This window comes from Olea europaea, unplaced genomic scaffold (genome assembly GCF_002742605.1).
Source record: "Olea europaea var. sylvestris unplaced genomic scaffold, O_europaea_v1 scaffold2190, whole genome shotgun sequence".
Taxonomy (NCBI): domain Eukaryota; kingdom Viridiplantae; phylum Streptophyta; class Magnoliopsida; order Lamiales; family Oleaceae; genus Olea; species Olea europaea.
Window position 1 is genome coordinate 13,558 of NW_019239910.1, and position 21,872 is coordinate 35,429.

General features: G+C 33.8%; 1 protein-coding gene and 1 long non-coding RNA gene across 7 annotated transcripts; both read right to left on the reverse strand.

Moving 5' to 3' along the window:
* Positions 1 to 199: 199 nt before the first annotated feature.
* On the reverse strand, positions 200 to 5,460 carry LOC111380707 (ubiquitin-40S ribosomal protein S31-like). 5 transcript variants are annotated; one of them, XM_023004342.1, is made up of 11 exons: positions 5,264 to 5,459; positions 4,444 to 4,565; positions 4,253 to 4,363; positions 3,722 to 3,830; positions 3,514 to 3,590; positions 2,604 to 2,681; positions 2,161 to 2,181; positions 2,019 to 2,072; positions 1,755 to 1,814; positions 707 to 1,243; positions 200 to 321 (listed from the first exon to the last, which is right to left on the reverse strand). In XM_023004342.1, exons 4-10 carry the CDS (start codon positions 3,750 to 3,752, stop codon positions 707 to 709), a joined length of 858 nt encoding a protein of 285 aa, XP_022860110.1. In that variant the 5' UTR covers positions 3,753 to 3,830; positions 4,253 to 4,363; positions 4,444 to 4,565; positions 5,264 to 5,459; the 3' UTR covers positions 200 to 321. The 5 variants fall into 5 exon arrangements, with proteins under 5 accessions (XP_022860110.1, XP_022860109.1, XP_022860112.1 ...); XM_023004341.1 differs by lacking the exon at positions 200 to 321 and having other exon boundaries at positions 540 to 1,243; positions 5,264 to 5,458; XM_023004344.1 differs by lacking the exons at positions 200 to 321; positions 1,755 to 1,814 and having other exon boundaries at positions 540 to 1,243; positions 5,264 to 5,460.
* A 1,953-nt stretch (positions 5,461 to 7,413) lies between these two features.
* On the reverse strand, positions 7,414 to 9,944 carry LOC111380709. Of its 2 annotated transcripts, none has more exons than XR_002700224.1 (5): positions 9,729 to 9,944; positions 8,898 to 9,030; positions 8,695 to 8,805; positions 7,786 to 8,283; positions 7,414 to 7,654 (listed from the first exon to the last, which is right to left on the reverse strand). It is a non-coding gene; the product is annotated as an uncharacterized LOC111380709 (long non-coding RNA). The 2 variants fall into 2 exon arrangements; XR_002700225.1 differs by having other exon boundaries at positions 8,884 to 9,030.
* Positions 9,945 to 21,872: the final 11,928 nt, after the last annotated feature.

Below are 21,872 nucleotides of genomic sequence, written 5' to 3' on the forward strand. Positions count from 1 at the left end.
TCAAACTTCAAGTAGTAGCAAGTACGTAACTATTGATTGTACTCACAAGCAGTAAAAAGTATTGAAAAAACGTCAATAGTAGATAGAGAACTAGAGCAGAAAATTAGAGAATCAAACTCAAATATTCTAAATAACTTGTATCAATTGAATTAACAATATTCAGAAAATAAAAGTATGTCAAACAAGATAAAAACTCTTATTTAAATAGAGATGAATCATTTCAGGTGCCTGAACGGGAAATTTTTTAGACAGAAAAGCTATTCCATTTCTGTTGCTCTTGCTGCAATTTCTTCGAACAATTTGACTGGATTCATGAACAATCTAACAATCCCACAACCATAAAAAATCAGTACACCTTCCAACGCAAATTGGCTGGAATGAACCCGATAAATAACAGAAATAGCTCAATAGAACAAATTGCCAAGCATGGGCGTATGCCTAAAATAATTTCAACACAAAATCCTATAACATAATCAGCGTTCTCTACAGTCGAACAACAAAAGTAAGATGTGCAGAGACTCAAGCTCTAAACAGTGAGATGATAGAAACTTAAATTCATTCTAACTGAAAAGTATATTATCTTGAAAACTTTATTCTCAATATCAATTGAAAACATCCAATAGCAAAAGACAAAACTACATCAATTTCACAATTTTATTCATGACTAGAAATACTTCATAATGAGAAATTCTCCTGATCTTCATACCTAGAAAAATTTCCTAACGTTTCCCCGGTGTCTCTCATTTCTTCTTCGTACCCTTCTTCTGCTGAACTTCTCTCTCTCTCTTCTTGCTTGACGACGAGGGCAAAGTTCTCCCAATTTATGGCCCACCATCTGCTCCGATATACGAAAAGGCACGTGTTTCTTACCATTGTAAACAGCAATCCTGTGGCCTACCATTTCAGGAATAATAGTAGAACCCCGAGACCAAGTTTTTATCAATTCCTTCTCCGCTTTTTGGTTAAGCTGCGAAATTTTTTTCACCAAGTGATTAGCAACGAAAGGAATCCTCCAAGTTCCGCCGCCACGGAGATGGAGGACAAGGTGCAACGTAGACTCCTTTTGAATGTTGTAGTCGGCTAGGTTTCCACCATCCTCCAACTGTTTTCCTGCGAAAATAAGCCGTTGCTGGGCCGACGGGATGCCTTCCTTGCATTGGATCTTGGCCTTGACATTATCAATTGTGTCGGAACTCTCAACCTCAAGAGTAATCGTCTTGCCAGTTAAAGTTTTCACAAAGATCTGCATAGTTTTTCCAGAAATGCAATCTGTAAAGGAGCAAAATGGGGGCTTTTACAGGTGGGGTTAATTTTAATTTCATTCTTCTCTTTTTCTTTTATTATTATTTTTGCAAAAAGCAATAGATTTCTATGAATTCTCAAGAATGAAAATAGTTTATCCTTGCATTTCTCCCGTATTTACTATTATTTGTCTTAATGTATACATTATCTCGATTGTGAGTTTGACCTTTCTATCAAAACAATTAACATGTTATTTGCAATGGTATGAATAATCTTCTCTAAGAGGGCATAAAACATCAAGTTAAATTTTATAATTGTTTTTTTTATTCCAAGTTAAACTTTATAATTTGAGTGATTCCATTCTTATAATATTTGATTAACATCAAAATGTGTTTCTAAAGTTAAATGTTGACATTATTAATAAAGTGATATCGATTAAATGTTGAATTATTATATTATCATAACCATGGAATTAAAATCGAGGGTATTGGGGTATATTGTCAAAGATGGACCTGTTCCACATGCTCTGGTTTTGATATACCAAAACCAACTGCTCCTGGTTTGTTTGTTGCCTGTCAAAATGATATTCAAGTTGACAAAAAGTTTTCATTATATTTTTCCTTTTTGAAGTGAAAAAAAAGGCTATATGATTGACAACAAAAGAAAAGGTGAAATGCAAAATAAAAGATGGGTTACTGAGAAAATTTGTAGTATAAGAAGAATACTCAAGAATTTGTTGGGAGCTTAACTGATTGACAATTGACATAAATACTTACCTCTTTAATTTCATGGAGAGATTGGACCTTATCATTGATAGATGCACGAGCTCCAAATACAGGAGAGAATTAAGCACGTGAAAAAATGTGCCAACTAAAAGTCACAAGTGTGCCCATGTAAACAGTTCAAATACTGAACTAACATAACTCCAGCTGAGCTCACCTACATAACAATAAATAGAGAACTTCAACTAGCAGAAGTTAATAGTAAAGTAAATTTAGAACTCATTAAGAAAATTGGAAGTGCATTTTCCTCTTATTCGTGTGAGGATACATGAATAACATTTCAACTTCTAAGGGCACAAGTATATGGTGTTTGATATGACTCGAGGCACATGTATGGTGCCTCATATAGAGGCATCATCATTAATACAGTTTCAAACAAACTATTAACAGAAGCAAGAAAATTCAAGCGGAAGTTGATATATGACCCATAAAATGACGGGAAAGAGGATGATAAGCTCTGCAAAAATCAAGACATTGTAATCTTAAAATGACATTCCGGAAGACTCTCAAGTTTTCTCCCATAAAAGAATCAAGCGTCAACACATACCTAAACTAAGAAAAGGAAAATAGGCAACTCACAAGGTAGATGAATCCTTCTGAAGCTTCAACGATGGCTTTCATTTGCTGTATAGGAGTGGTGGGTTTTGTGAGCAGCACCTGATGTAACAGGAGAGAATTAAGCACGTGAAAAAATGTGCCAACTAAAAGTCACAAGTGTGCCCATGTAAACAGTTCAAATACTGAACTAATTATTGTACTCGTTGAGAGATATCTTGTTTCCCGAGAAATACGTGTTTATCCAAGAAAGGACAAACGTATAGAGGTCCCAAAATTTTTTGTACTTCCTTCTAACACCAATTTTTCAATAACTTATCAGCCCTCAATCCTGATTAAACACCATATATATATAAAAATAATCAAATATTAAACACCATATTTCAAATAAGATAATCCATAGATCATTATAGTATTCAGCCCCATCCAATGTGATTAGATATTTTTCATTCTGTTGGTTTGTTCAGTATACTACTAGATAGGGGAAAAACTGCCCTTCCCCAAATCACTTCTCCAGAAGACTTGAATCTACAATTATTTAAAACTGATTGATACAGCTACTAGGCAAACCTTTGTCTCATTCAAAGCGATTACTCCAAAAGCAAAAAAAACACTTCATTATCTAAGACGGACTAAGAACTGCAATTGCACAAATTACAAATTACAATTTTCAGATTGTGTGTGTTTGATAAATAAAACTGAGAAAAATACTTGACATATAGAAGGTCATGATATTAAGACTATCACACACCTTAAATCGTCCTAAATAAGTGATCTGTCCCAATGGCAACCACCTTAATAAAAAATCAGGTTACCAGTTTAAGCCAGATGACTAGCCATTTGCAAGCATGTACGTGACTCCATATTAAGGTTTAAAATATGCAACTTTACAAAGCTCAGACAAAGAGCAAAATTATTAAGTTTGAAAACCAACCAATTCCACGTTGTTATTAGCAGCTTCTTTTCTCAATATCCCTGTCTCCTCCGAAGGGACATGTGGCACAACAAGACCTGAACAGATGAATGTTTGAGGTGAGCTTATGAAGAATGTGAGTTAACATAGTTGCCAAATAACGGAAAGCTTATCATAATATAGTGAAAAAAAACAAAGAAACTGCAGTCAGCAAAGTATAACATATTACCATTTATCCCTGCATCTTTCAAAGTTGTCATCAGTTTTTCCGCTCCACGCTTTAGTATTGGGTTATAATATGAGAATAGTGCAATTGGACAAGATTATTGAGGCACCACCTGTGGGGGCAAAAATAGAAGGCAACTTTAAGAAACTACAAATCTATGACAGCATAATTATACAGTAAGGTCATCGATGGACAAAGTTATTGAGAGAACGTTCTGTGAAAAAAGTATGACAAAAAAATAAATAAATAAATAAATAAATACATAAATAATTTGTATCATTGTCCAGATAATCTATAGTAAATTAATTTAAATAATTAGACCAAGTGGTCTACCTCACCCCAGTTACCAAAGTCATGGGTTAGTCGAAAGTGTAACATAAAGATATAATCATATATTCATGCGGGAAACATGTTACATGAATATGATGTGCTGCCTAGCTATATCATGACGCCCAGAGGTAATTAGGTTAAATGTATGGCATGCTATATACATCTATTGAGATGGTATCGAGTAAACCAAAACTGTCACATTACCTCCAGTCTGTTTTATTTGTAACACAATTTAAAAATTGCACTTGTGTCCTTAAACGTTGCAATAATTTTATCGAGGTTAGTCCCTCTAGCTAGGGAACGTGAAGCTGCAGCCTGTGTAAACAAAACAATTTCAGAAAAATTTGGAATTCGAAACTACAACACAATAAGCAGATAAAACCACATATTTGAACCTGGATAACCGGACTGTTAGCCAATGGGTCTGAATAGGGAACACCTAATTCTATAATGTCTGAGCCACATGAATCAAGGACCTTCAGCGCTTGAGCTGTGGTTGAAAGGTCAGGATCACCAGCTGTGATATACGAAGCAAAAACAAGCTAATTAATATACATAGTGAACTTCAAAAAATAGTATTGAAAATTTTATAATTCCATGACGCAACAGCATGCAAATCAATATAAATGTCACCTTGCTCTAAAATATGGATAAGTTGTCTTTTATGCCCTCTAAAATTCCACAGTCCCAAGCTATTATAGACCTACTGATCAAAAGTTGACTCCTTAAAAGCAGAAACCAAGACCCTCTCTTATTTATTTTACTAAAAATAGGCAATCAAATTAGCAAAAAGAAAGGCATGGCAGAAGCATCTCTCCCACTTTATGTCAGTTCTATCTTTCATTTATATTAAAAATCTTTTCCCTTGCAATGAAAATTATTCAGCGTCAGAGTTACGAAGAATCTGAGCCTTCTCTAGTTTTTCGTTTCCCTTTTTTTCCACAAAATGATAAAGGGAACTGATTGTCATCAATGTATGATTTCCTTTATAACATATTCTACTAGGAAAAAAAAACTCCTAAATATGCATCCATCTTCGATCAAAATGGTCGCTAATAATCCTCCAAATTATCTCACACTAACCCCAATTTTTTTATATAAAAAATATTAGGAATCCAATCCAGCTAAACAAAAAAAAGAGTCTAGGACGAAGAACAAAACAAGAGCAGTAAACAACAAAAAAGAAAAAGAAAATATGAAAGGAATGCTGCTTACGTTGCCTTGTTGTTTCAATTTGGAGAATGTCTCGGGGAATCCGACGATGCGAACAGTGGAGAGAGTGGCAGTGGGAGCCTTGAATCTGAAAGGCTTGATTCTTGGAAGTGTGAATGGCCACCCCCGCCGCCAGGTTTACTCTGAAGGAAAAACGTTCTCTTTAGAGTGACGATTATACCTCAGGAATTATCTGTGGGTTCAAGAAGGGTTTCGCTTTTTAAGTTGAGTTTGGTCAAATCCTAATTTTCACTTCGAATTTTTAACCATCGCATATTTTCACGACAACCCTGCTCCTGTCCCGGCTTTCCGTGACAGGGGCGCCTGCTCGTCCAATAGGGGTGCCACATCTTCAATCATGTTCTTAAGTCGGGATAGGGGACTTTATTCTTTTCACGATGACCTAAGTGGTAAAAGACAAAAATATTCTTAAATAAATAATATAATTAAAAAATATTGTTTTGTTCAAAAAGCAATACTATCATTTTAGTTAACAAGCAAAATCCAGATACTTCACACTTAAAATTTCAAAACCAACTAATTGTTTTCATCTATTTATTCCAATACAAATAAAAAAATCTCTCATTTTTCATCTGCTTCAATCTCAGAAATTTATCAAATGTTGAATAAGATTTTTTTTTTTTTATATATCTATCATTTCAAATAGATAAGTATATTTACGTATGTTTAATTTCGTTTTCACTAAATTAATATACGTTTTTAATCAATAAATCTTATGAAAGTATTTCTTTTGTGCTTCAAAATTAGTGCTTTTATATTATGAAGGAATTATGGTCAAAAAGCAAATTGATAGTATAATGAAGGCAAAATTATGGCGGTCCAAAGTCAAAAGTACGACTTATCTGGACATGAGAAGTCTTGAGATCTATTGACCACGTTGAAGGTACATTTTTGAGTTCAACACCACTCATACTAGTTAGCATTATTCCAAAAATGTACGATCGCCTCAACTTGATTAATCAAGCATAAGATGATGTCGACTTGTGGATTCGAGTCAACACGAATTTTGCCTTTTGTGATCCAGTGCTATTTGTATATAGTACCGCTAACCAATGGGAGTGGGACCAAGGAACAGTACAAGTCCGTTAAGCGTGAATCAACCTTTTAGCAAATTAATAAGGACAGACTTCTCCCGGTGTTCCCGCACCTCCTTCCACCGGCAACGCGTGCTAAATAAATAAACATATTTTATATTTTAATATTATTGTAGTTTTATTTTTCAGAGAGAAAATAATGATTATTGAATGTGTTACTAGAAAACACAGTTTTTGAGTTTAAATACTACGACTATATGTTTCAGATCTGATCTCCTGCCCACAATGGATAAAATAAAAACTTTTTATTGCCTACGCGGCAAGATAACCTTACTTTCGATTCTTTGCAATAGTCATACAAACCGAAAAACATATTTAAGGTTTTCTCTGTCATATCAACAATGAGAAATTTTTATCCTGTCCACTAGAGACAGTATATCGCTTCTACTATTTGTTTATGAAAAAAGAAAGAGATGCATCAGAGGGCATTATTTTACAAAGAATAACCTAGCTCAAAACTTCTTTTTGTGACCTCTCTTTCTTATATATCAATAGGGTGTGCTAGCCTGACTAGCATATTTCCATTATATTATATTCGTCTTTCAAAGAATCTTCAAATTTTGTACACATTTGTACAACCATGACTCTTTGGAGTCTTATTGTGTGTTCGAGGCTTCAAGCTCCGTAAGACATTACTCACTTGATTCATCCTTGGTCAAATAGTCGATTCTTGCTCTATTGTCAACTTGATTGGGTAGGTTGCTTACCTCTACACTTGGGCTCTCAATCAAAAGTTTTTGTGAACTAGAAAGTCACCTTTCGTAATCCATTCACATCAACTGTTTAAATCATGTTTTCATATCTAACCCGACATACTTGGTGGTTCTTCTAGGTGTTTATAAGTTGTGCATCTTACGGAATGTATAAATAATAAGTTGTGAATCTTACCAAATGTTTGAATAAAAATTATTTTACCATCTTTGAAAAGTTAAGTTTTGCCAAACATGTACCTACATAATACCATGCATTTTTATTGGTAAAATCCGCTATTATCATGCTTAGATAGCATGTACAAGATGATTAGATATTATTAAATAAGTGATCTGTCCCAATGGCAACCACCTTAATAAAAAATCAGGTTACCAGTTTAAGCCAGATGACTAGCCATTTGCAAGCATGTACGTGACTCCATATTAAGGTTTAAAATATGCAACTTTACAAAGCTCAGACAAAGAGCAAAATTATTAAGTTTGAAAACCAACCAATTCCACGTTGTTATTAGCAGCTTCTTTTCTCAATATCCCTGTCTCCTCCGAAGGGACATGTGGCACAACAAGACCTGAACAGATGAATGTTTGAGGTGAGCTTATGAAGAATGTGAGTTAACATAGTTGCCAAATAACGGAAAGCTTATCATAATATAGTGAAAAAAAACAAAGAAACTGCAGTCAGCAAAGTATAACATATTACCATTTATCCCTGCATCTTTCAAAGTTGTCATGAGTTTTTCCGCTCCACGCTTTAGTATTGGGTTATAATATGAGAATAGTGCAATTGGACAAGATTATTGAGGCACCACCTGTGGGGGCAAAAATAGAAGGTAACTTTAAGAAACTACAAATCTATGACAGCATAATTATACAGTAAGGTCATCGATGGACAAAGTTATTGAGAGAACGTTCTGTGAAAAAAGTATGACAAAAAATAAATAAATACATAAATAAGTTTTATCATTGTCCAGATAATCTATAGTAAATTAATTTAAATAATTAGACCAAGTGGTCTACCTCACCCCAGTTACCAAAGTCATGGGTTAGTCGAAAATGTAACATAAAGATATAATCATATATTCATGCGGGAAACATGTTACATGAATATGATGTGTGTCATGAGTTTTTCCGCTCCACGCTTTAGTATTGGGTTATAATATGAGAATAGTGCAATTGGACAAGATTATTGAGGCACCACCTGTGGGGGGCAAAAATAGAAGGTAACTTTAAGAAACTACAAATCTATGACAGCATAATTATACAGTAAGGTCATCGATGGACAAAGTTATTGAGAGAACGTTCTGTGAAAAAAGTATGACAAAAAATAAATAAATACATAAATAAGTTGTATCATTGTCCAGATAATCTATAGTAAATTAATTTAAATAATTAGACCAAGTGGTCTACCTCACCCCAGTTACCAAAGTCAGGGGTTAGTCGAAAATGTAACATAAAGATATAATCATATATTCATGCGGGAAACATGTTACATGAATATGATGTGCTGCCTAGCTATATCATGACGCCCAGAGGTAATTAGGTTAAATGTATGGCATGCTATATACATCTATTGAGATGGTATCGAGGTAAACCAAAACTGTCACATTACCTCCAGTCCGTTTTATTTGTAACACAATTTAAAAATTGCACTTGTGTCCTTAAACATTGCAATAATTTTATCGAAGTTAGTCCCTCTAGCTAGGGAACGTGTAGCTGCAGCCTGTGTAAACAAAATAATTTCAGAAAAATTTGGAATTCGAAACTACAACACAGTAAGCGAATAACCACATATTCGAACATGGATAACCGGACCGTCAGCCAATGTGTCTCAATAGGGAACCCCTAATTCTATAATGTCTGAGCCACATGAATCAAGGACCTTTAGCACTTGAGCTAAGGTTGAAAGGTCAGGATCACCAGCTGTGATATACGGGATGAAAGCCACCTTTCAAAGCAAAAACAAGCTAATTAATTTACATAGTGAACTTCAAAAAATAGTATTGAAAATCTTATAATTCCATGACACAAAAGCATGCAAATCAATATAAATGTCACCTTGCCCTAAAATATGGATAAGTTATCTTTTATGCCCTCTAAAATTCCACAGTCCCAAGCTATTATAGAACTACTGATCAAAAGTTGACTCCTTAAAAGCAGAAACCAAGACCCTCTCTTATTTATTTTACTAAAAATAGGCAATCAAATTAGCAAAAAGAAAGGCATGGCAGAAGCATCTCCCCCACTTTATGTCAGTTCTATCTTTCATTTATATTAAAAATCTTTTCCCTTGCAATGAAAATTATTCAGCGTCAGAGTTACGAAGAATTTGAGCCTTCTCTAGTTTTTCGTTTCCCTTTTTTTCCACAAAATGATAAAGGGAACTGATTGTCATCAATGTATGATTTCCTTTATAACATATTCTACTAGGAAAAAAAACTACTAAACATGCATCCATCTTCGATCAAAATGGTCGCTAATAATCCTCCAAATTATCTCACACTAACCCCAATTTTTTTATATAAAAAATACTAGGAATCCAATCCAGCTAAACAAAAAAAAGAGTCTAGGACGAAGAACAAAACAAGAGCAGTAAACAACAAAAAAAGAAAAAGAAAAAGAAAATATAAAAGGAATGCTGCTTACGTTGCCTTGTTGTTTCAATTTGGAGAATGTCTCGGAGAATCCGACGATGGGAACAGTGGAGAGAGTGGCCGTGGGAGCCTTGAATCTGAAAGGCTTGATTCTTGGAAGTGTGAATGGCCGCCGCCAGGTTTACTCTGAAGGAAAAACGTTCTCTTTAGAGTGACGATTATACCTCAGGAATTATCTGTGGGTTCAAGAAGGGTTTCACATTTTTAAGTTAAGTTTGGTCAAATCCTAATTTTCACTTCGAATTTTTAACCATTGCATATTTTCACGACAACTCTGCTCCTGTGCCGGCTTGGGGACAGGGGCGCTTGCTCGTCCAATAGGGGTGCCACATCTTCAATCATGTTCCTAAGTCGGGATAGGAGACTTTATTCTTTTCACGATGATCTAAGTGGTAAAAGACAAAAATATCCTTAAATAAATAATATAATTATAAAATATTGTTTTGTTCAAAAGGCAATACTATCATTTTAGTTAACTAGCAAAATCCAGATACTTCACACTTAAAATTTCAAAACCAACTAACTGTTTTCATCTGTTTATTCCAATACAAATAAAAAATCTCTAATTTTTCATCTGCTTCGATCTCAGAAATTTATCAAATGTTGAATAAGAATTTTTTTCTTTTTTTTTATATATCTATCATTTCAAATAGATAAATATATTTACGTATGTTTAATTTCGTTTTCACTAAATTAATAGACGTTTTTAATCAATAAATCTTATGAAAGTATTTCGTTTGTGCTTCAAAATTAGTGCTTTTATATTATGAAGGAATTATGGTCAAAAAGCAAATTGATAGTATAATGAAGGCAAAATTATGGCGGTCCAAAGTCAAAAGTACGACTTATCTTGAGAAGTCTTGAGATCTATTAACCACGTTGAAGGTATATTTTTGAGTTCAACACCACTCATATTAGTTAGCATTATTCCAAAAATGCACGATCGCCTTGACTTGATTAATCAAGCATAAGATGATGTCGACTTGTGGATTCGAGTCAACACGAATTTTGCCTTTTGTGATCCAGTGCTATTTGTATATAGTACCGCTAACCAATGGGAGTGGGACCAAGGAACAGTACAAGTCCGTTAAGCGTGAATCAACCTTTTAGCAAATTAATAAGGACAGACTTCTCCCGGTGTTCCCGCACCTCCTTCCACCGGCAACGCGTGCTAAATAAATAAACATATTTTATATTTTAATATTATTGTAGTTTTATTTTTCAGAGAGAAAATAATGATTATTGAATGTGTTACTAGAAAACACAGTTTTTGAGTTTAAATACTACGATTATATGTTTCAGATCTGATCTCCTGCCCACAATGGATAAAATAAAAACTTTTTATTGCCTACGCGGCAAGATAAACTTACTTTCGGTTCTTTGCAATAGTCATACAAACCGAAAAACATATTTAAGGTTTTCTCTGCCATATCAACAATGAGAAATTTTTATCCTGTCCACTAGAGACAGTATATCGCTTCTACTATTTGTTTATGAAAAAAGAAAGAGATGCATCAGAGGGCATTATTTTACAAAGAATAACCTAGCTCAAAACTTCTTTTTGTGACCTCTCTTTCTTATATATCAATAGGGTGTGCTAGCCCGACTAGCATATTTCCATTATATTATATTCGTCTTTCAAAGAATCTTCAAATTTTGTACACATTTGTACAACCATGACTCTTTGGAGTCTTATTGTGTGTTCGAGGCTTCAAGCTCCGTAAGACATTACTCACTTGATTCATCCTTGGTCAAATAGTCGATTCTTGCTCTATTGTCAACTTGATTGGGTAGGTTGCTTACCTCTACACTTGGGCTCTCAATCAAAACTTCTCCCAAGTTTTTGTGAACTAGAAAGTCACCTTTCGTAATCCATTCACATCAACTGTTTAAATCATGTTTTCATATCTAACCCGACATACTTGGTGGTTCTTCTAGGTGTTTATAAGTTGTGCATCTTACGGAATGTATAAATAATAAGTTGTGAATCTTACCAAATGTTTGAATAAAAATTATTTTACCATCTTTGAAAAGTTAAGTTTTGCCAAACATGTACCTACATAATACCATGCATTTTTATTGGTAAAATCCGCTATTATCATGCTTAGATAGCATGTACAAGATGATTAGATATTATTTTACAATATTAAGAAGAAGAAGTTGAAGAATCTTATTTTTTATATAATTTCGTCTTGTCTAATATTACATATTAAACATACATTTTAGAAACACACTCTACTATTAAGCACGTGTCTTATCTGCTTATAAATATAATAACTCGCTACTTATAAATTAAAGTAAAAAATTTTGAATTTCACGCGACAATTACGCCTCTCATTTAATTTGTTTAAAACAACTTTTAAGCATGATCAATATTTGTTATTCCGTGATGAGTCACGTAATGTTTAGTTTATTTCGAGGAGCCCACTTATATACGGTCAAGATCCAATTATGGGAGGGCCGGGTGATGCCATCTTCGTGTCTGTGTACCTACAGACCCCAAACAATTACTTTGATTTCTGTGTGTAAAATAGATTTTTAAATTCTAGCTGCATTTATATATTTCCGAACATAAAAGCACAAGTTAGGGAAGATATTGAGAATTGGCAATTTATTCTTCCAGAACTCATGAGAGTCTCTGAGGTAAGCAAATTCATTTACTCTTTAAACATGGTGACAGATTAGTTCAAGAAAATGGAAATATTTTTAGGAGTGGGATACAATTGAATTTCTTACGCTAATATGATAGGAATTCAAATCCCGACTCTACATGCTGCACAACTTCTACCTTTTTTGAGATCGCCTCTTCGTCATCAGCCAAGATAGTGATTAGTGATCCTACTGAATGAAATCGATGTCTTCCCAATAAGAAAGTGAACGATGCCTTGATATAAATTATAGGAAGGTTTAATTGTAAGGGGCGAAAAAGAAGGATACTTCATCAAAAGTAGGTGCATTCTAACAATCATGGGCTTATTGGCTTGATATTTTCTTTGTATGTTACTTTTTTTCTGATAATAAATTTACAATTTTTCTGCATATACAGATAGAGCATACAAGAGAGGAAATATATAATTTATGGTAATTTAAGTTTAAATGGAGAAGCTTCTTCATCCATACCACAAGGAATACACGAAGATGGCTATGTTAAAGCACGAGGAAACATTTCGAGAACAGTTAGATAAAATTCCAATTTCCCTTTGTGCATTCTGTGAATTATTGTAGAATGTCCCTAATCTTGAATTTCTATATATATTTTTAGGTTTTCAAGCTTCATCGTCTTTATCGAATCCAGAAGATACTCAAGAAGGATATCGTCAAAAATATGCGAGAAGGGCAGGATTATGAGATTCTTTCTATTAATCAGATTAATGAAATCGAAGATGAGAGCGAACTTGAGCTGACATTAGGCCTGAAAATTTATAATGGAAGGAGAAAGGCTGGTGCAGGGACGGATCCAGGAATTTTTGGCGCAAGGGCTAAAATTTAAAAGTGGATACAATATCAGCCTCAGCGGCATGTTTCTCCACATCTGTACTAAAGAAGAGGTTATTGCCCCTACACTGCTTCACAACATCCTCAAGGCCTGGCTCATAAAGGGGGAGCTGATTGCTATTCCAGGCACTGATACGAGGAATAGAAATGTCAACGATGCCTACTTCAATTTTAGGGCATTTAAGTGCTATGATGGGGCCTCCAACATAACCAGCGCCAATACTTTACAAGACATGTATTGATCTCTAAAGTCACTTCATATTTTAACCAGCAGAAATTCAGATAAGCAATAGAATCAGGGAGCTCTTTTAGATCTAAACCAATCACATAGTTAAACAATAATTACAATGTCACGGTTGGAACTCTCGTTTCTGCTTCGCCGAAACCGTGACTCGATCAATGTTTCAATCCCAGCTGAAATCAGCCGAAATACCCCAACAAAGAAAAGATAAAAGAGAAGGGGGAGGGATTAAACGATGTAAAATAAGAATAAGAGGAAGAAAACTGAATTGAATTGCTTCAATTAACACTCAATTTGGCATAAAATCACATTACACATGCTGGATAAATACACACATTCGAAGTCGTGTTTTCACAAAATGAACAGTAAAAGAACGATTATAACTTAACTAAAGAGTAGAAACTAGAAATCATATATGAAAACTTCAAATCCCAAAAAAAAGCGTGTAACAAAAATTAAATGAACAGTGAAAATTTTAATAAACTTCTTGCCTTCTCCAATGTTTAATCAGTTTGATGGTTCCAAAGTCAAACTTCTAAAAAGCATTAACAACTAACAACCCACCGGCCCACTACAAAGAAAAATCCAAGTCTGAAATTCTAAAATCCCAAGAAAATCACTTGATTCACCTGACGAGTCAAGCCTCACGGTCACGAACTCACGACGTCGACGGTGACTCGTGGTTGTGGTCCTTGTGGAGGAGATTGGGAAGGAAGTGAGGAATCGTGACCGTCGAACCGACTCAATGCGAGGAAGGGGAGATTTTTATAAATGGCCTACTACTATTCATTTTTGGTAAAATGTCTATAATACCCTTAATGAAATAATTTATCATATATTGCACAAGATATCCTTAATTTATTGGGATAGTCTTAAATTTCTCTATTTCTCTCATTTCGAGTTTTAATATATAATTTCATCCTTTGATCTAGTAAATTAGCATAATCTGTAATATAATTATCATGCAATTTACTAAGATTATCAAATTCCGAGGAAGCCAATGGGCTATGGATAATATCAATATGGATTAGAATTTAGGGAAAATTGCAGTCGAAGTACCAAATCTTTCGTTTATTAGCAGACTTTGTCCAAATCTTTGATTTGTGCCACCGTGAGTACCAAACTTTTAAAAAATATGCAGCTCAAGTCCAAAATGGCAGTTTCCGACGGTTTGACCCCAAAATCCGTTAGTTGACCCCGGAAATTAAAAATCTGATTATTTTTTCCAAATACAGCAAGGGCAATTTGGACATATCACATTTTCCCTATTAAATTAAAAATTAAAAAATGAAAGAGAAAACCATAACCCCCACCCCATCTCCTTCTTCCCTAATTGGATGATTACCCATGACCTTTACCAGTAGAATAATGGCACAATTGGATGATTACCCATGATCTTTCCATCACCAATTGAAGTTTGGATAGTCGAATTGAACAATTGGAGCAACATAGAAACATCAAATTCCCTAGAACTGAAGTTATCGCACACAACCCTAATTGCACCCATGAATTCGCTCAATTTTGGACCAAATTGGACTTGACCCATGGCTAGGCAAGGTGCGCCAGGTGGAGAGGAGGTTAGCCATGGTGGTCTGCGATCATGGGTCTACCGGACAGCGCCGAAATCTGAGACTTTCGGACCCTGTTGAGCAGGCTACGCGATCTCGACCAGCGATTTTGTTGTTGTTAATTCCACGTGTTTTTGTACTGTTTGGAATTGATTAGGACAATTGTTGGAGTTAGATTTGGGTGAGCAATCGACCTGTATTGGGTTCCGATCAAGGAGATGATCGGAGGTGGTGATTCCGGCAGTTTCATCAGCTGACTTTGTTGATTAATTGCGACTGAATCCACTGGTTTTATGGGGAGATGATCGGTGCTAATTGAAGAGGAGGTCAAGGGCTTTCCGATGGTACCAATATTCGATGGTCTAGGTGGTCGGAAGTCATTGGAATTATGCTCCAACTGTGAGGGGTTGGGGAAGAAGGAGATGGGGTGCAGGGGGTTATGGTTTTTCCTTTTGCTTTTTTAATTTTTAATTTAATAGGGAAAATGTGATATGTCCAAATTGTCGTTGCTGTATTTGGAAAAAATAATCAGATTTTTAATTTCTGGGGTCAACTGACGGATTTTGGGGTCAAACAGACAGAAACCGTCATTTTGGACTTGAGCTGCATATTTTTTAAAGGTTTGGTACTCACGTTGGCACAAATCAAAGGTTTGGGCAAAGTCTGCTAATAAAAGAAATGTTTGGTACTTCGGTTGCAATTTTCCCTAGAATTTAGAAAGGGTGGCGCTATAAATACATCCACTTCTAAAATGATAATTATATCATATTTTTAATTTTATGTAAATTTATCTAAATAGACATATATAAAATTAAATAAAAATATATTATTATAAATTCATCCACTTATAATTATTTCACTAAATTCTTTGAACCTTTGTATATTATTTCAAAATTTGTGTTTAACTAAAACATTAATAATCATAAAGTATCCTCTTCAACTAAATTCATAAAACCCTAACATGGTTAGCCTCAAATTAACCTGTAAATTTTATTTTTATTTCAAAATTCATCTTATTCTCGCCCAGCATTTCCCTATCTGGAGCTTCCTGGATCCACATTTTCTTATGGTAAAGCACATAAGCATTTTTTCGAGAGCAGAATATGTGGAATATGTCCTGAGATCCACCTTCCTCAAATACGGAGCACCATCCTTGCTGACCTTGGCAAAAAGAGCACCAGGACCATTTTTACCATCAACTTCTTCGTTGTTCTTTGAGGTTGTGGCCAAAGTATTCTTCCTGAATCCTGAAAGATCTGATTGGAGGCCAACCAATCACCTGAGCCTTAGTAGCAGGTGCACTGTTGTTATTGTACGTGGGTTTCGTCCACGTTGGCCTCAATGCTGAGTGGGATCCAAATAGTACCTCTGTTGGAGGAAAAAAACTTCGGTGGGGCGATCTTACCGCCATGATAGCCACCTCGGCATTGGGTGGTTGCACCATCCACGTGTTGTGCCCGTCCCACTAAAGATTTTCTCTGGAGGAGAAGGTATAACAAGTGGTACTAGAATGTCGGTTTATGTGGCGTTAAGTGATATAATCAATAAAAGGTAGAATTAAGATATTCACTTAGCCCATGTTTGACAATCATTATTTGGGAAAAAAATTGGAGTAATGATTTTTGAGAGAATGTGTGGTTAAAAACATGAAGAAAAATTTCTAGTTTAAATGTATGATATTTTATTGTGTGAATGTGTAATTAAAAATGAGTACGTAAAAAACGAGCTTTAAAAGAATGGTTGTCAAACATAAGCTTATATATACCTCTCATTTAATACTATATTAGTGTCATCTAGTGGTCCTAAATGGCATTATCCCCCATCGATGGAACTATTCAACCATACAGAATTAAAAATTTGAGTTGCTTATTTTCCTTACAATCTCTTCATTTTCGATAGAAAAACATTAAAATTTACTAAGAATTTTCAGTCAAACTTTATTTTTATTCTTGCATTTATAATTATTATCAATAATCTACACATTCTGTAGAACTCATTACTCATGAAACCCAAACAAGCATAATAAGTTCAAAAAATGACTCAAATCCCAATATATTACTCTACACTAGAGAGTTTCAAAGTGGATTTGTTAGCATTTCAATTTTCTTTATTTTTTTTTTATTTTTTTATTTTTTTATGTAAATTCATTTGATAGAACATAATTAATTGTCGGCATACAGACAACAAATATTCCTTAAATTATTTTTTTAAAAAAATTCCTCAAAAAATGTCGAAAAATAGAATGATACCTTCCTTGCGGCTTTCACATACTCGTGAATTTATTGAAAATTTACTTATGAGTAAATTGACTTACTTATAATCTTAAATAAATAATCAACAGTGCATTTGACCTTCCTTGTGTGTGTTTATGCATATATTTCTTGTTTATATATTACACTAAAAGATATAAATAGCTTTAGCTATACTGTCAATTTAAAGATTAAGAAAAAATTGGAGTCAAGATCCTCAACTTTGCTCGCAATGAATGTTTTCAGCTTTTATATCCAAACTTTACTTTTACGAGTACTTTTGACTATTTTCAATAAGATCAAAACTTTATATTGATTTATTTATCTCATACCTACTTTCTAACTCCATAAAAACAATTTAATTCTAACTCCTTAAATACCACTGAATTAAACCACCATCTTCCCATAGAGCTTTCTTGCCCCCTAATTGGATAAAAATACAATAGATTAGCATATAATCTGATTAGTAGGGTAACAACTAGTTTTGCTATGTTAGGAGACATCATTATCGTCTATTCCAATTCCCATTTATTTCATTTGCAAAAAAATTTAATTGAACAAATATTGATCAAAACAGTACATAAGTTTCACAAGCGGCTAAATACTTATTTCATAAGAGCTAGTTCAACCTAATCATACTACGTAATTCTTTAAAAAGTTTCGTTAGTGAGTTATTTAGCCTCCATGATTTTTTTCCCTTGAAAATTCGACATGGCATATACTTGGTAAAATCAACTAGACAATATAATTAGATAACACGAACTTTGTTATAACTTTTTTTAATTGTGTCAAATACTCTAATTCTGTCTAATTTGTTAAACTAAACATGTCTTCACAATCTATGCAAGCTCTTGAAACCCTAAGGTTTTTCATGAAGGACAAGTGCTGACATGCATTTCCACGCTTAGATGAAAATCGAGATAATTTTATACAGTACTTTTTCTTATTTAATTCAGACTGATTTATGCACCAATTTTTTAATTAATTTTACCAGAAATGAAATATTTAACAAATTAATTGCCCAAAAAAGCAATTAAATAATTCCAGTTATATGCTTGCCAATACATACCTGACCCAAAGCTCATGGAACGTAGAGTAAGATGTGACACGTTTGACCAACTACAGACCAAACCTGACCCAACACTACTTGAACTCGTCCAAGCTGACCCACTTAACCTAATATGTCTTACAAATATTTGGTTAGTTTTGAAAAAAAAAAAATAATAATAACTTTCCACACTTCAGCTCTTGTTTGACGATTACACTTTTCAATTTTTTTTTTTTTCTACACTCATTTTCAACCACATTCACACAATAAAATATTCAACACGTAAACTAAATTTTTTTTCCTACTTTTTAGCTACACATTATCCTAAAAATTCTATTCAAAACTCTTTTTCTTTTTTCTTTTTGGTCAAATGTATAATTTGTCAGACATTGGACTCAGTATCACGCATGTTCTTTTTATAAAGTCGTAAATGAGATTGAGTACGGTCTATATTTACCCCTTTGCATCGTCTTGGCAAGTCAAGCTAACATATTGTGTCTTTAATAACATGGATCATGCTACTTGTAGGAAATTTGTGAAAGATTTTCCTGTACATTGAGCATTATCTTGATAACATAGTTTATACTGCAAGGTGGACCCACTAGAAAGAAAAGTCTAATGACACTATAGACGGAAACCAAAGACCATAAGCAGAGATTACTCCTTGATATATGACATCATCAAGTCCATTTCAAGCATCCCACAATTTAATGAATTGTCATAGACATGGATCAAGTATTGGGCCTTCTCGTTTGGGGACAACTTTGAAAATGGCTGGTAATTTCCTTCTATTTTTCACAATAGCCTTTCTTATCAAAAGTAATATATTGCCCTTAATGAAATTATTTACAATATCTATCTTATATCTTTAAGAAATTGTCAATCATGTTCTATATCTATATTTTTCAATCTTTTAAACACCTTTAAATATTCTTTATATTTTAATAGTTCTTCAAAGATTATAGGTTGGCCTTTCTTGGTTATATATCCTTGAAATAATCCTTCTGAGATTTCTTCTTGTATATCCGTATGTTTAGTTATAATATCTTCTACTTTTCTTATTTCTCTGCTAGTTCCTACAGGATCAAATCCTATATTATTTCTACAATTATAATCAATATCTCTGTATATTTCTTCTATTTTTTCTTTACCAACAGGAAATATATCATCAGATTTTTTATCTAGTCTAAGTAAGAAAGTAACATCTTTTTCATCTAAAAATAGAATAAGATTATTATCATCATTAGTAGTGGAAGTGGATGCTTGTGAATTGTTCATGAAAATAATTAAAGCATAAGCATGTAAAGATAAGTAAATGACTTACAGTAATCAAGTGGAAATAAACAGGCTTTCCTTCCAGCATGCTCTTATAGATGCTTTGCATGTACTTAATCAATCTTCTGAATCAAGTAAAGATTTAAAATGTTTTCGAAATCATTTGGGTCCACAACTGCTTCCGCAAAAGGTTTTTCAATTAAGGTTGCACTTCTCATTCTAGAGAACTAGCCGTGTTTCTACAGACGCTATCTCACAGTATCCAGAGTCTCTGTTTTCACCTCTATCCAAACTCTTTTCAGAATCAAGTTCCTACTTGGAACGAAATTTTTAAAAGATAACTCACACACAAGGTGCTACAAATTTTTGTTAGAAAACTGCCTTTTCCCCTAAACCATTCATCAAATACGGGTATTTTGGCATGGCTAACATCCATTCAAAATCAAAGTTTTGAAAATCTTTTAAAATCTCTATCTGTACTGCCGAGAAATCATGAGAAACTTAACGAAATCCTTTTATGTAAGCTTTGTTGAACATAACAAATCTTTTACTTTAATATTCATAAATTGAAATTGTACATGCTTACAAGCTATATTTACATACATTTGGTACTCACCTTATGAAGTTTAGAACTCCATAAGTGATTACCTTATTACACGCTTTCCTATCTTCAAGCTATCTAATATTTTTTCTGAATACAAGTAGTGTATACACATTACAAAAGTTTTTTCTCAAATGTGTTTAAGAGAAATTATTTCAAGGTATTTCGAGCTTCCCTCCTTCTTCCTTCATGCCCCCTTTTATAGGAGATTTTGGAATCTTATCTTGGACAGATGTTTTCCTTTTTTCTTTGTTGGGTAGCTAGGCCATCTTATCTCCAACGAATTCTTCATTGTTTTCTTGTTGGGTGGACCACTTCTTTTGAAAATAGATGCCTTATCTTTTGAGTTTGTCTGCCACTTGTAACTATTGGTGAGGAGTAGTTACAATTATAGAGACTTTTCTTGTATTATCTTCTGTCTTCTAGTAGTCACAGTTTTTCTTTAATAAATTTCTTTATTAAAGTAGTGATAAAGGGTTACTTTAGTCAATATCACTTCTCCATTTTTGAATCAAAGAATTCTGCAGGGAATTCTTCATCATTAAGAGATGCTTGACTCATATCTTCAACAACACAGTATTCACAGTGATGATCACTGTAATTCCAGAGTAATTTGCATAGTTCTTTAGCCATATCCTCTGATCCATTTACTTGGTTGGATATTATTGCTGATAATAGATGGTCGAGATAACAAATATCTTCTTCTTTGGTATCCATCCTTTCATTGGAGTAAATAATATGATCTTCAGATGGATAAACCCATATTTTTTCTTTCTCAGTAATTATCTGAGTTACATGTTCAAATATCTCTTTATACCCTTTTGCTCTTCTATAGGGCATCATATTAAGAATATCTTGATATCCATTTTTAACAACCTTTTGATTGGCTGGTAAAAAATGTTGATTTGTAAGTCCCATTTTGATCACATGGAACGATGGATGCATATATTCAAGAACAGGATCCCATTCCATTGTTGCTGAATGGAATCTGATATATATATTTGTTGTTTTAACAACTTCAGTATATCTTTTAACAGCTTTCCTAATGTTGGCTGGAAGCTGAGCTATCTCCTTGAGATCTTTACTAGGATATATACAAAGTATATTTCCTATTTCAAAGCAATTTGGAACCCAGTTGGCTGGTGCTCCTGGATAAAAATTTATCTTGTTGTATTTCGAATAGTGGAGAGTCTTCATCCACTTTTCAATCTCCAGATACCAATCTGATAAAATATTAAAAATAACAATAAAGAGTGTTACTTCTTCATAGTTATCTTTTTTTGGGCATTTTTGCTTCATGGCATATCTTGACAATATCTTTGGGATCTATCCTTTCAATAGAAAGTTTAGATTGAGTTTGGCTCTGTGAAGAGCTACCTCTCTTTTGATATCTTGAATATCTCGATTACCAGTAATAGGTTTAAGTATTCCCTGTGAAGGGGTTCCTATTACCTTCTTTTCTTTCCCTTTATCCTCGGGGAGAGCGCTAGTATTCACAAGTCCCTGCGAAGGGATACTAGTCTTGGTACAAGTAACTTCTACCTCATGGGCTAAATTCTTGCCTCTAAGGCTATCTTGGATATTTTGAATTTGGGTTTCCAAATAGGAAACTTTTATCTCAAGTATCTGGACTTTCGTCCTTAGTTGTTCTAGCTCCAT

Excerpts from the sequence above, each read along its gene's own strand:
- LOC111380707 (XM_023004342.1), bottom strand. The coding sequence starts at position 3,752 with ATGACAACTTTGAAAGATGCAGGGATAAATG. Across the intron at positions 2,682-3,513 it reads CTAATAACAACGTGGAATTG|GTGCTGCTCACAAAACCCAC; the intron begins GTTGGTTTTCAA and ends CTGTTACATCAG. Across the intron at positions 1,244-1,754 it reads AACCAGAGCATGTGGAACAG|ATCTTTGTGAAAACTTTAAC; the intron begins GTCCATCTTTGA and ends AAAACTATGCAG.